A 16,887-nucleotide genomic window follows, 5' to 3' on the forward strand; every position below is an offset into this window, starting at 1 on the left:
ACACACACACACACACACACACACACACACACACACACACACACACACACACACACCAACATTCACAATTATCATGGCTATACCTTTTATTTTCCAATATTTTGGGGAAAATATTTCATTATGTCAACAAAGAAAGAGTTACAGTTTCTCTCTTATACGAAACTATTTAATATAAGCAATATTTACCAAATGCAGTTCTTCAGCTGACAGTCTTCTAACAAGTTGCTGAAATAACCTCCCTTGCTCTGATTTCTCATTTTCCAAGCTCTGTAACATCCAGCTTTCTGTGCCAAAGCTGCTGCTCACTGGATGAGTCCAGTGGGACACAGTGCCATTTAAGAAAATACTGACTGGTCTCTGAAAGCTCCTCTGATGCATAACTAAAGGCTCAAGGGTGATTGTCCAGGTTTGCTGAGGCTCATTACCTGTTTTATAAAGGACATTAAATTTCAATTTAAAAAACATTCACAAGAAAAATGGAAGAAATAAATGACTTGGTCAGTTGTAGTTCAAAAGCAATTATTTCATTCAAAGTTTATACTACAGCTATGGCGTTATCAGCAGTAATGCCACTGATTCTGCAGAGGAAGGCAAAGAAGTAGCTAAAGAGAACTACTAACAATAGTCATAAATTAATATATAGATGATGTCTTCAAAATTATGGTTGCAGTAGATAGAGCAACGGACCTGGAGTCAGGAGGACCTGAGTTTCAAATTCCATCTCAGACACATAACACTTACTAGCTATGTGACCCTGGGCAAGTCACTTAACCCCACTGTCTAGACAAAAAAAAAAAAAAAAAGAAATTCATGGGAAAAGAATTCAAACTACTTATTAAGCATAAAAAAGAAGACTTTTTAACCCAAACTCAAAAAGCAATAAGGGCTAGCACCCTCTATGTTGAAATTCACCATTATTCTATGGCTTCTTTGGCATGTTTACATCTTCTGACTCATTTCATAAATACCTGAATAGCTATAATTGAATTATGTACTTCAAAAAAATAGCACTTGACCTAAAGGAGCTTATAAGACTTAACTATATTAAAATGAACAGCAAAAATATGACATATAACAAAAAGAATAGTGGCTTAAATCTATGCAGCGCTTTACAGAGCCTTTCTCATAATAACCTTAGAAAGAAACTGAAGTCATTTGCTCAAGGTCACACAGAACAGAGAAAGCTAATACTTACATTTAGCTTCTTACTTAGCTTCCTAATTTTCTCACCTTCAGTAGGCAGGAATAATGTCCCTTCTATCTGTGGGAATGATGCCCGGTGTCTGGTTGACTGGCACAGCAAGCAGTTTAAAGTAGAATCAAATGGCAAACTTGAAATCCATGAAGAGAACTGGAGTTGAGGAGGTCCCTGGTCAGCATTCACCCTTTCACAGTAGGGCAATTTTTCACCATCTTGATTAATGCACTGGGCTAAAATTTCAGAAGGCAAAATAGTCCCTCCTACACGGTGGAATAGTTCAAACATTGTCCAGTACCCAAGGTGGTCTGGGGAGTCCTGCAGCTGAAATAAAATCAGTCTCAGGTCATCAACCAGTAATGCTAAAGAAAACTACAGGAAAACCAAATCCACACCTGCATTAAAGAATCAAATTTTTAATCAGCATAGTTAGTCAGCAAAGAACAGCTATAAGTTTCCCCACCTTTGTCTAGTTTGAGAATGTAGTATGGAGTATCCATACCACTAAGAGAATGCCTTCTTGTCAATTCCTCTCGAAGATTACCTTGCATTTGATTTGTATATATACACTTAAGATTGTAAACTCTTTGAGAGCAGGGACAGTTCCAAATTTGCCTTTGTATATACCCAGCTCTTCATTTAGCAGAGCCTCACACATAGCATCAGGTGCTTGTTTATTGACAAAATAAGGAATAAAGTATTTCATGCAGCTTTTGTGACACAAAATAGAGTTGCTATAAAGCCCACATACATAAATGAAAATTCTGTGCAGTTAATTGACTTAGCCTGAAACTTAAATCCATTTCTGGTCATAAGGAGGTTAGGAAATTTTTATTGCTCTTCAGGTTACGGATAACATGATCTACACTCATTAACAGCTGCTTAAGCAGTATAGATAAGGAAAACTAAGTGGTTTTTTTTTTAAATGACATAAGTTTAAACTGACCAATAAAAGGTCTTTCCAATTTCTTATAAAGAAAATAATACTTCCCCAATAAGAAAAATAAAAGTGATACAAGGCTTATACTTTGTTACAAGGGATCATTCTTATTGGCATGGATCTTTTGAAAGTGACATTGATTTTAAAAAATAATAATACAGCATCAATAAAATATTTTCAAATAACTTCCAAGTGTTTCTAAATCCCCTTGTTCTAGAATTGTATTGTGTTTTATGCTGCTTGGAAATAGGTGAACCAGTTGGGGACCTGGGGACATTTTTTGGGGTTATTCAAGTGTCTTGTTTCATTTTTTGGTACAAGTACCATTTTTTTTTTAAACTTGACCTATTACAAGTCCTGGCCATCACTGAAGCATCAAAAGACAGGGCAAATTGGGCATCCAAAGGGAGGCAGAATCAAAATATTGGCCATACCTTAGAGTTTGTTTTAGGGAGAGTTCAACAATTTATTAAGCATTTATTAAATCTTACTATGTGCAAGGTACAAGTCACTTACCTTCTCTGAATTAGGGATAAGAACTGGGACCTTTGATTTCAGTGGTAGGGGAGAACTCACAGATGAAGAAATTTTTTCCTCTACCAATGCAAGTTAGACCTCCCCTGCAATTTATAATCCTAGAGAGTTAGCTAAAGCACTAAGTGGTTCAATGACTTGTCCAGGGTCTCTCAAATGATTTGTCCTCTGACAGTAATGTCAGAGGCTGAATCTGAACCCAGGTCTTCCTGTTTCTGAGGCCAGATCTCTAGTCACCATACTATGTTACCTCACTAAGACTTATCACTAAACTACTGCTAAATCTAGCTGAGATGTGGTAGGTGAAGGGCATTCCTATAGATCATGTACATTCAAGGGATATAAAGAATAAGACCTCCATCCTCAAGGAGCTTACAATCTAAAGGATCATAAGCATCAGAGCTAGAAGGAAACTTATAGGACATTTATTCTAATTGCCTCTTTTTACAGATTACAAAATTGAAAAATCACATAGGTAGTAAGTGGCAGAAATAGGATTTAAAGTCAGGTCGTCTGACTCCAAGTGCAATGTTCTACAAGTTCAACAGCAATAAGTTTGTTGCCCTACTAATCTAAGGAATATAAGATGCATACACAATGACTATAAGAAGCAAAATCTAATAAATGCAAAGAAGAGACCTAGACAAAAGAGTCATGAAAATTTGAGATGGGGGTGTGTGTATTCAAATGAGAACGGTTCAAAGAGAAATGGCATGCGCATCTGAAAGAGGTGGAGAGTAGGGAGTCCATCAGATGTAAAGACTTGAGTTCATCAGCAAATATTTCTTTGGCATCTATGGGAAGGACACAATGATATAATTGGTGATCTTACCAATTTTGAAATCAATTCAACCTTGATTAAGCACCTACTATATATAAGACAGAGAGCATAATTTAGTGGATAGAGAGTTAGAAACCAGGAGGTAGAAAGACCTGAGTTTAAATCCTGATAAGTTTTAGTTGAGTGACCATAAGTAAGTTACTTAACCTCTACAGTACATCAAGTATCTATTTTAGACTAGTGGAAGGAGTACCTCCATGCGAACAAATTTGAGAAAAGTCTTGTGACAGAAAGCTGTCCTTGATTGAAGATATGTGGGGGGAGCAAAGGAAAAGTCAAAGTGCTACCAGAAATAGGAAGTAGGAGATATCAAATAAGAGTCATTTCACAGAAGAAACTGAGTCCAAAGAAAATTCAGTTACTTACCCAAGGTCACACAACTCTTTAGTGTTAAGCAGAGCTCAAAGAAGAAAAATCAAACAGACTACATATACTGCAAATGTTTTTTTTTTTAAAAAAAGAACCTATACTGATACTTAATAAGGGTGAAACACTATAGGGAGTGTTTCTGCTTTATAAACGACCCAAATGAATAATCTATTTATACTTAATAAATAAAAGGCAGCTTGCTTAGAGAAACAGTGTTATATTTGGAGTCAGAGGACTTGGGGTCCAAAAGTTTCTGGCACTAACTCTGCAATGTTGGGCGAGTCGTTTTGTCTCTTTGAATCTATTTGCTTAAATAAATAAAATAAAATGGCCGACCTAGTTATTTCCAGTTCTAAAGCTTATGGTCCTTGGCTTTAAGGCATTTAACAAAAAGCTCCATTTTGTCTGCACCCACAAGCATTTCCTTCTGTGTAACAATCCTACCTCAGACGTTTCGGTAGTGTCCACCCAACAAAGAGAAATCTTTCTGCCCATCAGAATTTCCTGAACTCTCTTGGGCAATAGTCTTTCCATGACCACTTGGGTGGTGGGTAGCAGGTGCTGGGAATGGGCATCGCTCCTGGCCACAAACTGCAGCAGTTCCCTTTGGGAATGAGGGCACGGAGAAAAGAGGAAAACGGCATTCATCAAGCCCCTAAGGTCGGCATCAGCTCCGCCAGGCTCATCAGGGGACCCCAGCAATCGTCGCCTGCTGCTTCTTAGGAAGGGCTTTGTAGGCGACGAGATTTCGGGCAGATCCCACTGGTAATCCAGCAGGGTTTCCGTCAGGACGTTCTGGATATGGGTGGCCCTGGTCGCTGGGCCCGGCAAGTGAGCGCGCTGGGCCCGATCCCCGAACCTGGCCTCCAGTTCTTCCTCGAAGTCTTCCCAGCTGCTGGGCCCCAGCTCACGGAAATCGGAAACCCGCGACGGCCGGCTCCGGGCCCCCTGAGAGTCGAAGAACTGGAAACCCCAGCGGACTCTGCCCAGGCCGAAACGGCAGCTCAGGTAGTTCAGGACCCGCAGGGCGACCCGCTGGACGTGGTTCTTCCTGGACGCCCCGGCGGTGTCCAGCAGCAGCAGCACGTTGTGACAGCAGGTCATGTTGTCTGAGAGGGTTCCGCGCACCCCTCCGAGGTCAGCGCCGTTCGCCTCCACCTCGGGGCTGCCCCTCCGAGGTCAGCGCCGCGCGCCCCGCCCGGGCCGCCCCTGCCAGGTCAGCGCCGCACCCCGCCCCGCCTCCTCCAAGCCCCTCCAGGGGCCGCGAGCCCCTCGCCCAGTCTTCCAGCTCTGGGGAACTTTGTTCGTCCTCCTCCAGTCAGAGCGCCCAGGTCCGTGGACTCCGCTTTCCCCACCTACAGCCCTCCTCTTAAGCCTCCTCGGTGACTTTGGTTCTCCTCCAAGGCATTTCTCTTTCTTTTCTCTGGCTAAAACCTAGGCTCGGGCCTCACTTACCACAAGGCCACCGCCATTCTCTTCTTCCCTTAGTCAAATGCCTCCCGCGCTCCCTACGAGATGCTCCCATTGGCCGAGGAAGCTCTTAGCTCCCGCTCGGCCCTGAACTAGACTCTGTTTCTATTGGCTTCTTCCTTACGTAGATCAAATGAGCAACGCCCCGTCTTGACGCTAACCGGAAAAGTTTGAGGGGGAAATTCAGCTGTGATTGGGCCGATTCCGTGACGTTATATAGGGGCGGGGTCATTCCCAAAGAAGCTGTGTGCTCACTGGCCTGAGTTCTGAGTTTAAAATTTAAAGACTTGTGGGAGGGATAGAGGCGGAGTTATGAGTGCGTGAGTGCGTGCATACGTGCGTGCGTGTTGTGTGTGCGCGTGCGTATTTTTTGGTGGGCGGAGGGAGGGAGTGATGGTCTTTCTTCAATAGGAAGAACAGGGTTGGGGGTAAACTGTAACCAAAAATACGTTACCGTATAGCATAAGGGAAAAAACAATGAAGCAAACAGGACTCTGTAACTAACATGAACAGTCTGGGTCAGGAAAAGAGATGAGGACATGCTGTTTTCTCATATCATCGGAGAAGTGGGGGACTATGGGTATGGAATATTTCATACAATGTCAAAACAGGCTGTGGTGTGGGTTGGTGTTGCTGAACTTTGTTACCATGGCAGGATGACTGCAGAGAGGGATGTATAGAAAATTACTGTGATGTCATTACCTTCTGCTCTGGATAAACCTATTTAAATTCATGTTAAATCCCATATTTAGCTCTTTGAGAACAAGTACTGTCATAGTGGCTGGCATGTAGTAAGTGCTTAATAAATGCTTGTTGATTGATTGATGCAAAAACAAGGCAGCAGGAATAGCAGTCAGCAAAGTGCTAGGGTTAGAAAAAAAGGCATGAACAGCCCCTGCCCACAAGGAGGTTACATTTTAATGGGGAAAACCACATGAAACTGGGTACATGACAGATGATATATACAGAATATAATAAACGGGAGATAATCTCAGAGAAGAGGGCCCTAACAGTTTGAGGAATCTGGAAAGGCTTCCTTCAAAGGTGGGGTTTGAGCTGAATCTTGAAGAAAACCAAGGAAACTGAGAGATGTAGAGGAAGAGGGAGAAAATTGCTATCCAAAAGCAAAGATATGTGAGATAGGAGAAATAGCAAGGAGGTCATCTGGATCTTGTAAGAAAATTGAAAAGGGAGGTTCTTTTGAAAATTGAAAAGGAAGGGGGCCAGGTTGAAAAGAGTTTTAAAGAGCCAGGACTTTATGTTTGATCCTAGGTGGTAATGGGAGTGTTTCTAGTTTATTGAGTGTGAGAAGAGAGGACATGGTCAGACTTGGAAATCACTTGGTCATCTCGTCTATCGATTATGGTTATTGTTGTTCAGTTGTGTCTGACTCTATATGACTTCATGGACTTTGTTATCCAAGAGGTTGTCTTGGCAAAGATACCAGAATGGTTTGCCATTTCCTTCTCCAATATGCCCCCATTTTATAGATGAGGAACTGAGGTAAACAGGAGTTGAATGACTTGCCCAGGGTCACACAGCTACTAAGTCTTGATTCCAAGCCCAGTGCTCTATCCTCTGCACCATCTAGGTGCCCCAATTGATTATAGAGACAAGACTTAACCTATGTCTTGCTGACTTCAAGGCCAGCTCTCTGTCTCTAAACTTCCGTCATTATGTTGATCATTTTCTTTTGGACTGGAGCTGAAATTTTATTGGTGCAGAGCAATGGTCTCCAAACTGTTTTTGAAAGTGAGCTCCTATCAGTAAAGTTTTTGGGTATGCACTTTCAGTCTATCAATCAGCATTTATTAAGTAGCATTAGCTATGATTCAGCAGTACTCTCATATGAGTGTAGTGAGAGTATAGATTTGAATTTTTGAGTACTCATTTGGCTTTCCTTAGGGGTATTCAAGTTAGTTAGATGGTACATTGGATAGAGTGCCAGGGGTAAAGTCAGGAAGACTCTTTTTCTTGAGTTCAAATTTAGCTTCAGACACTTAGTAGCTATGTGACCGTAGGCAAGTCACTTAACCCAGTCTGCCTCAGTTTCCTCATGTGTAAAGTGAACTGGAGAAGGAAATGGCAAACCACTCTGGTGTCTTTGCCAGGAAGTCCTAAATGGGGTCATGAAGAGTTGGACCCAACTGAACCAACTGAACAACAAAATTCACTATATTCGATGCTAAGCATGGGTGATAAAAAAAAAAAATTAGTCCCTGCCCTCAAAGAGCTTGAATTCTAAAATTACATTTTAATTCTAAATCTATGTCTAAATATATGATTTTTTTGACAAATCTGTTAATGTCTTACTGTACTGATATGCACATATCACAAAATAGGAACTTTAAAAGGATGAGATAAAGATGAATTAAACAATATTTAATGAAAAAAAAAGTTTGGTTGGACCATAGAGTATAAGAAAGGAATCAATGTATAAGGCCAGAAAGATAGATTTATTAATGACAAAAACTTTTTGCTCTCACTAAAATGTTAATATTTTATAGAACACATAACATTAATTAGAGCAATAAATCAACAAACATCTATTATATACCTATTACAAATTAGGCACTGTGGATAGATATAGAATGAATTAAAAAAATCCCTATGGGAAAGGAGCTCACATTCTAATTGAGGAGACAACAAGTTGAATATATTTCATTAGTTTTTTTAAATCCCTGAGCACATCCTGGGGGATAGGGAGTGTTTGAAGATAATAATTCTCTTTTAGAAAATAAAATATTCAGGGGCAGCTAGGTAGCAAAGTGGATAGAGGCCATTGGATAGTGGCCCTGGAGTCAGGAGGACCTGAGCTCAAATTCGACTTCAGACACTTGACACTTACTAGCTGTGTGACCCTGGGCAAGTCATTTAACCCTGATTGCCTCACCAAAAAGTAGGGGAAAAAAAGAAATTAAAATATTCAGCTAATTTTATTGGGGCATTTATCAGCCTGGATTTCTAGAGTGACCAGGGAGAGTTTCATACACCAGTTGCATTCACTGGCATCAAATAACTTGAGTTACCAAATTGAAAAGAAAAAGCTTTATTTGCATGCAAAGGAAATTTGCTTGCTGGTAGCACTTTCAGCTTCTTAGGGTACAGATTTTTTTAAAAAATTTCAGACTTCAGTGTATACAGCCAATCATCAGCATTCTGTGGCAATTTAGGATATCTAAGTAACACATTTCACAGAAGAGAGGGAGAAAGGAAGGGTGAATCAAACAGAGAGAAAAGGAAGTGTTTTTGGGTGAATGTTTGGGATGCAGTTGGGAGGATTTGTTATTGGCATGAAAACATGTTCCTTGTTCAAGGGTAGGAAAGAAGAGGAGGTGACCAAATACTTTTACAATTGTTAAAGGAATACCCCGCCCTTCAGGACTTTACAATCTAAAGCTGGAACAAAAGTGTGTATGGGGAAGGGCTGGGGTATCTGGCATGGGGACTCATTTTCCATGGAATAGAAGTCAAGTAGAACTGCTGATGGAAAATAAAGTTGTCAGGAAGGTTGTGAGCCCTCTATAAAAGAAGTTTTGGGGAGTTTAGTGCTCTATCCTCCAGCCTTCTGGTTGGAGAGGGAAGGCAACTGACAGTGAGTTGAAAAGCTGCAGGGGTGGGGAACTTCAGCCTCATGTGGCCCTCTAGGTCCTCAAGTGTAGCCCTTTGACTGAATCCAAACTTCACAGAACAAAAAGGTACCTGCCCCCAAAAACACCTGGATCTCTGGCATCTTGGGACCTCTTAGAAGTTCCTAGATTACCTAATTAGCATCCTTGGCATTCCTTTCCTCTGTCCCTTTTCCATATAAGCCTCAGCACCATCCTAACTAGCTTGCAAGTTCCCTAAGAACCTTTCTCTACTTTGTTAAGCATTATAATAAACTTTGCCACTTGGGTAAAAGACAGCTTGAGTGTATGAATTTCTTCCAAGCAACTCTGCCTTGTTCCATGACATTTTCAGGGTTCCTGTCACCCCAAACCTCATCAAGAATACCACCTAAGCTACATACGTACAGAAGGTGAAGAAGACCTCCAAGAACTTCCAGTCTTTTTGTGTACCTGAAACTTTTTCTTTCCCTCAGACTGTGTGATGCTTTCCCAAACCTAAAACAAGGATGTAATACTTCTGACCAAGGTATTTCTGTGACTCTTGTAACCTCTCAATAAATAATTCTATCTCCTTTAGCCCTGCTATGTAGCTTTTGGGCTCTTTTCCAATGAAGGTTTTTCCAGAAAATGAGATCAATAGTATAACAATGCCATGAGGAATTTGTCAAGATTCTTATTCCTCATAAATGTTATAAAAGAATAGATACGCTGCATTTCAGTATCTTGTAATAAAAATGAGGCAACATATTTAGCATCATCCAGATGTCACGTTTTGATCATTTATCAGTTCATTTGGTTGATCTCTCATCTCTTTTAGTAAAGCTTTTCTTAGACAACCTTTCTGAGGTTGTGCCATCATTTTCAACAAAGTGAATTGATTTGCTCGTCTTGGGTTTCTCTTTGATTTCTGGTGCATAGGATAGTTATATGACCTTGGGAAACTCATTTCATCTCTGAGCCTTAATTTTTTTCATCTTTTTAATCTGAGTATTAGTCTAATGAACCATCTAAATAATAGTGGGGATAAAGGAGCTTCCTATCCAATCAGGTGCTGTGTCAGTGGAGGGTCTTAGTGGTGGTGGCAGAGGGGCTGCCACTCTATGACCTGCTGCTTGTGGAGAGCCTCTTCAGATACTTCTTTACTGAAAGCTGCACGATATAATCAACAAATAATAAATTCTAACATTCAGTGAATATAATAGCTTTTCAGCAAGAGTCATGTTGTAATATTCTCCATTACACAATGAAAAGATAGGCAAAAGTGAACTGTCTCTGATTTCAACTCAACAGAAAGTTTTCATTATAAATCCATTCTTCTTCCTTTAGACATGGCTCACAACCTTCCTAGTAACTTCTTCTGAGACAGCAAGGTTAAGGTAATCATTAAGACATCTACATGGGGTCTCCTATCCAAGGACAACAAACAGCTTTTACAAACAATGAATATCTCCTGCTTTGCAGTGTACTTTAATGGTTTGTTACATTTTATTTCTTTTCAGTTTGAGCAATGTAACTGAGCTGGCGAATGTATTTTTAGATACTTCTTTGTTGAAAGATATACAATGCAATCAACAAATATGTCATAATATTCAGTGAATAGAACAGCTTTTCAGGAGAAGTCATGTTGTAATATTTTCTATTATGCAATGAAAAAAACAGGCAAAAGTGAATTGTCTCTGATTTCAATTCAACAGAAAGAGTTCGTTGCAAATCTTTCTTTACATGGATGGATACCTTAATTTCTTATTTAGGTTTGTTTATTTTAGTTGTGTTTTTATATTACTATGAGGAACAGCAAAAACATCAGTTTCACTGAACCAAAGAGGGCAAGAAGCAGGAGTAATTTCCAAGGCTGGAAAGGTAGGTTGGGACCAGGTTGTGAAGGGCTTTAAATCCTAAATAGATATTTATATTTCAGGCAGTCAATAAACATTTTTTAATACCCACGAAATGTCAGGCACTCTTCTAACTGCTGGGAATACAAAGAAAGGCAAAAGATAGTTCATTTTCTCAAGGAGTTCATACTCTAATGGGGGAGACAACAAGCAAACAATTATGTACAATGAGTTATATACAAGATAAATTGGAGATAATCCCAGAGGAAAGACACTAAAATTAAGGAGGATTAGGAAAGGTTTATCGTAGAAAGGATTTTAACCGAGACGTGAAGGAAGCCCAGGAAAGCTAGGAGGCAAAAATGAGGAGGAAGATAATTCCCAATGTGGAGGACAGCCAATGAAAATGCATGGAGTTGAAAGATGGAGTGTTACGTGCAAAGAGGTCAGTGTTATTGGATTGCAAAATTCATGGAGAGGAGTAAGGTGTAAGAAGACTGGAAAGGTAGGAGTTTTGAATGCTAAACAGAGGACTTTATATTTGATCCTGAAGGTGATAGGGAGCTATTGCAGTTTATTGAATAGTATGGTGACATGGTCAAACCTATACCATAGGAAGATCAATTTGACAACTGAATGGAGAATGGATTAGAGGGGGAAAAGACTTGAAGTGGAGAGGCCAACCAGCAGGCTATTGAAGTAATCCAGGAATGAGGTAACTAGGGCCTGCGTCATAGTGGTGGCTGTACCAGAGGAGAGAAGAGGGCATATATGAGAGATGTTATAAAGATTAGAAACAAAAGGACTTGGCAACTGATTGAATATGGGGGAGTGACAGAGAGTGAAGAGTCAAGGATAACACCTGGGTTACAAACATGCATACCTGGGAAGATGGTGGTACCCTTTACAGTAATAAGGAAGGTTGGGGGATAGTAAAATAATTAGTTTAGTTTTGGACATGTTAAGTTCAAGATGTCTACAAGATATTTAGGTTTAGATGTCCAATAAGTAGTTGTAGATGTGAGACTGGAGGTCAGGAAAGAGGTTACGGCTGAACAATAAGTCTGAGGATTATCTGCATAAAGCTGGTAGTTGAATCCATGGCAGCTGATGAGATCACCAAGTGAAATAGTGTAGAAGGAAAAGAGAAAAGGTCCAGGACAGAGCCTTGGGGGACATCCATGGTTAATGGGCATGATCTGGATTAGCAAAGGAGACTGAAAACAAGTAGTCAGATATGTGGGAGGAGAATCAGGAGAGACCAATGTCAAAAACTTGAAGAGAATAGAGTTTAAAGGAGAAGAGGGTAATTAAAAATGTCAAAGACTACAGAGGTCAAGAAAGATGATAATTAAGAAAAGACTGTTACATTTGGCAATTAAGAAATCATTGGTGACTTTGGAAGAGAAGTTTAAATTGAATGAAGTCAAAAGCCAGAAAGTAGAGAGTCAAGAAGAGAGTAAAGGGAAAGGAAGTGGAGGTATCAGTTGTAGATGTATTTCTCAAGAAGTTTAGCCACAAAAGAGAAGAGAGATATGGAATGATAGCAGGGATGGCTCAAGAGAGGGTTGTATGAGGATGGGGTAGACATAGACATGTTTGTAGGCAGTAGGAAAGCAGTCAATAGACAGAGATTGAAGATAAATGAGAAAATGAGGATGATATATGGAACAATCTGTTGAAGAAGATGTAACATGACTTGGGTGATGATCCAACAAAGGAGACTGAGAAGAAACAGACAGGTAGGAGGAGAAGCAGGAGATGTCAGGGATTCACCAGTGGGTCAAAGTAGGGAAGGAAGGAAAGTGTAATCAGCGCAGAGGTGATGGCCTTGGGAAAGAACTGAGGAGTTGAGGGATTGGAAGTCCACAGTGAGGACAAAGAACAGCATTTGGGGTTGCAAGGCAGATGGAGAGGTGGAATTACAATAGATTGTAATCAGATAGGGGAATTTCAGAGTTCTCAAACATGCAAGTGACTTGTTTATGAGTGATGGCAAGAACAAGGGTATGACCTTCTTTGTGTGTAACCAAGGTGGGGTGGAGGTTATGGGAAATGAGGAAGTTGAGGAACTGGGAGATTAGGGTATTTGAGGTAGTATTAATATGTATATTGAAGTCCCTTAGTATGAAGGCTGGAGTTGGAGAGAAGAGAAAATCTGTGATCCAGGCACTAAACTCACTGAGGAAAAAAGGGGACTGCATTGTAGGTCAGTTGACAACAATAACTACCAGAATTTTGATTGGGTGGTAGAATGGATTGAGAGAACCTCAAAGGAAGAGAGGTTCAGCCTGTAAGTGGAAACAAGGAGTATTCCAACTTGCCTACTTCTAGCAGAGACTTAGGTAATAAGTGAGAGTGCAACCAGTGCTGAAAAGGGTAGCCAGGGAGGCTGTCATTAGGAAGGAGCCAGATCTCGGTGAAAGCCAGAAGATGGAAGGAGTTGGAAAAACAAAGATTTAAGATGAAAGCAAATTTGTTACCTATGAAGCAAGCATTAAAGAGTGCAATAGGAGGGATGGGTGGTTTTAGAGTGGGATATTGGGGGCCTGGGTTGAAGGGTATAGAAATAAGGGAGAGATTAGTGGAGGATGGAGAACAAAGTTCGAATAATGATCGTGGGGGAAGGTTTAATATCTATAAGACGGAGAAAGTGTGACAGATGGAGCAGTGGTGTGCTAGAGACAGCTTGTGTGCGATAGTAGTGTTGATTGTTAGATTTTCAATGTGAGCATTTATACCTCAGAAATCTGCAAACCACTACAAATCAGGGCTTGATTTATTATTTTGTTGATTTCCAGACTTTATTGTTTTGTTGATTGTCTGGAGAAAAGAAAATAGAGAAAATGCTACTAACATAGATTACATTTAAAAGTGTGTTGTGAGTACATTTTTTCCCCAGAGTGCTGTTTGGTAAACATTTATCAGTATAACCCTGGGTGGGAGTTTGTTAATCATTGAAAAATGAATTCAGGTAGGTTATTAATATCCCTAGGCTGGGATATTGGCCTCAGAGTACAATCCTCTCAGGGATTTAGGAGGCTGTGGTAGGGGATAGAGGGAGATGAATGGTGTCTCTCTGTCACTTGCAGACAGACAGGGTCTCCTGAAAGCAGAAAGAGGCCTGCCTAGGAGATTGACTCTTCTTCTGACCCCTGAAGGCAGTGAGGCTTCCTGCTAGCAAGAAGAGGCTATGTGAAGAGATTGAGACAGGAAATGGAATTGTCTTGGCTCCATGATATTTAATCCTATAGTCACTAGAGTTTATTAATAGAGTACAGGGGTGTAACATAGTCAGACCTGTGTTTTAAGAAAACCACTTTGAGGGGCAGCTAGGTGGCGCAGTGGATAGAGCACCCGGCCCTGAAGTCAGGAGGACCTGAGTTCAAATCCGGCCTCAGACCAAACACTTGACACTATTAGCTGTGTGACCTTGGGCAAGTCACTTAACCCCGATTGCCTCACTAAAAAAAAAAATCACTTTTATAGGTATACGAAGGATAGATTGGAATGGAGAGAGATTTGAGGTAGAGAAACCAATAAGGAAGCCATTGAAATAGTTCAGTTGAGAAGTGATGAGGCCCTGAATCAAGGTGGTGGCTAATTGGAAAGAACAGGATACATACATACATACATACATACATACATATTCTCTCTCTCTCTCTCTTTCTCTCTTCACACATATACATATACATATATACATATACAACTGGAAAGAAAGTTATACATATATATATACACACACACATAGTATGTTTATGTATATGTAAATATGTATATATATGTACAGATAAATATGAAATGTTCTGACTATAGAAATGACCGGATTTGCAGCTGCTTGTTTATGTGGTGCTGAAAGTGAATTTTTGGGAGAATATAATTAATTCCATTTTGTTCTACATTCAACATTTTGCAGTGCATAACCCCTGCATGAACCACAGGAACAACTGCAACAGCCAGTTCCCTTCTGAGACTTTTTTTGCTCCCCTAATTGGTACAAAATGACTTAATTGCTTAAAAATAAAAGCTTGTAGTCTCTGGAATGCTTCCTTTGTTTATCTAGACTGACAGGTAGTTCATTTTGATTTAGTGAAACTAGCTATACTAACAAAGACACATGCCTTATCTATTTCCTGTAGCCAATGATGCACATTCTCCTTAACAAGCACACTTTTTTATTTGTAAAACCAGTTGCACTGTAATGAACAGCATCTTTTTTCCCTTTGTTTCATGTAATAGATAAATACTACTAGTCAAATTGTGAATGACACACATTCCCATCAACTGCTGATGGGATGTGTCATACTCCAATTGTATTATAAAACCTGTTTCTTTAATTTGTGATGTCTTATTGGCAATAATTAGTTGAACCAATAAAAAAAATTAATGCAATAATTGTGGTGACATAGCTGGGACTGGCTGACCCAACCTTTGAAGATTCCTCTCTTAAATAACTTTCCAGCTGCTCATAGGTAAGTTCATCAAATTGGGAACTTTCAGAGAGGGAGAACTGAGAGAACTGATAAAGTTGCATTCTTGCACTTTTTTGTTCTAAATCGAGAGATCTACAGATACAGGTTTATGTTCTATGTATTTTTTTGGTTCTGTATTGTCTGGTTTTTTTTTATGATCACTATATCATCTTGGCCACCCTTTCTATCTAATTCTTGAATTCTGTTCATTCTGACATGAGACTGTAGTTGTTAGTGTTACTTATCCTGCCAAAATAATGACATAATCCTGATGTAATCCTCAAACATTGTAGCTAACAGTAGCTGACAATCCTTAGTGGTCAGTAGATGACATAATCCTCATTGTTTGAAATGGTCAGTGGTTAATGCAATCTTTAGACCTTGGTCAGTGGTCAGTAGGGGATCTGTTCTAGAACAAACCCACTCTAGGCTCCTGTTGGCAAATTGGGAAAAAATTCCAGAAGGGGCTGGGCTCTGCCAAACTAAATGCCCATCCTATACTTGTAGCTAGGTGGTGCAGTGGAAAGAGTGCTAGCTAGGAGTCAGGAGGACTTGAGTTCAAATCCAACTTCTGACACTTACTAGGTGTGTGATCCTGGGCAAGTCACTTAACTGTTTGCCTCAGTTTCCTCATCTGTAAAATGAGCTAGAGAAGGAAATGGCAAACCACTCTAATAACTTTGCCAAGAAAACCCCAAATGGGGTCACAACGAGTCAGACATGACAGAAAACAACTGAATAACAATACCTGTTATACTGAATGACCCTGACCATTATTTGGTACCTTTGATCATGAAGTCTTCTAATGTTAAACTGTGTCATTTCCAATAAACTTTCAGTAGAAAATAAGGACAGGAATTAAAACTCTTCTAATGAAAAATTTCAAAACTTTCAAAAGGTATAGTTTCATCTCTGTGTTCCTAATTTTGGTCAAATTGGTAATGCTGAGAGAGAGAGAGAGAAATTCTTTATTCATTTGCAGAAATGTGTGGCATTGTAAACTGTGATTAGAGATTAATTTGTGACTGAAATGTAACTTCTTTTCTATTAATTTCTAAAATATGGTTTAAATATTTTTGTAAATGCTGAACTATCCTAGTGAGGTTTTTTTTTGGGGGGGGAGTGATGGTGCTGCTCTCTAGAATTTAAACATAATTAAAACTTTGTGGAAGTTTCATGCAAATAGTACCTGGACCCTTTTATTACTCTCTTCTTTCCCTGGAGAGTGACAGGTTTTTATTTCAGAGTAGGAAAAGAAGAGAATTTCACCAATTAGAGAATGCTTAAAAAAAAAAAGCCTTAAACGGAAAAAAGGAGAAACAAATGGTTTGGCTGTTTGCAGTTTCCAAACTTATCTGGTGTTTTATGAGCCACATATTGCAAATATTGACTCTTCAAGAAAGAGGCATGTTTAAATCAAAAAACAAAATTTCATTTTAAGAGAATGTTTTTGTTTTACCTCAGTCTTCTTCTGTGAATGATTTAATAGAGTCTAACTACCTAGGTAAATTAGAAGCAAAGTCACCTAAAAGGAATTAAAATAGACTGTGCATTTGCAAGCTCTTAAGGAACTAAGTTGAAAAAGTTTTATATGAAGTTTCAATTTTGATCAGGGAA

At 39.6% G+C, this 16,887-nt stretch overlaps 1 protein-coding gene across 2 annotated transcripts in view; it reads right to left on the reverse strand.

Annotated features, from left to right (window-relative positions):
• The window catches only part of TICRR (TOPBP1 interacting checkpoint and replication regulator), a 38,686-nt gene extending 33,632 nt beyond the window's left edge, over positions 1-5,054 (reverse strand). For both annotated transcript variants that reach the window (XM_027851535.1, XM_027851534.1), the window contains exons 1-3: positions 4,327-5,054; positions 1,231-1,522; positions 187-425 (exon numbers count right to left, since the gene is read on the reverse strand). In XM_027851535.1, the coding sequence (XP_027707336.1) occupies positions 187-425; positions 1,231-1,522; positions 4,327-4,986 (1,191 nt within the window). In that variant the 5' untranslated portion in view covers positions 4,987-5,054. The remainder of the gene's footprint in view (positions 1-186; positions 426-1,230; positions 1,523-4,326) is intronic.
• Positions 5,055-16,887: the final 11,833 nt, after the last annotated feature.

Source organism: Vombatus ursinus, unplaced genomic scaffold, assembly GCF_900497805.2.
Source record: "Vombatus ursinus unplaced genomic scaffold, bare-nosed wombat genome assembly UNPS02009205.1, whole genome shotgun sequence".
Lineage (NCBI taxonomy): Eukaryota > Metazoa > Chordata > Mammalia > Diprotodontia > Vombatidae > Vombatus > Vombatus ursinus.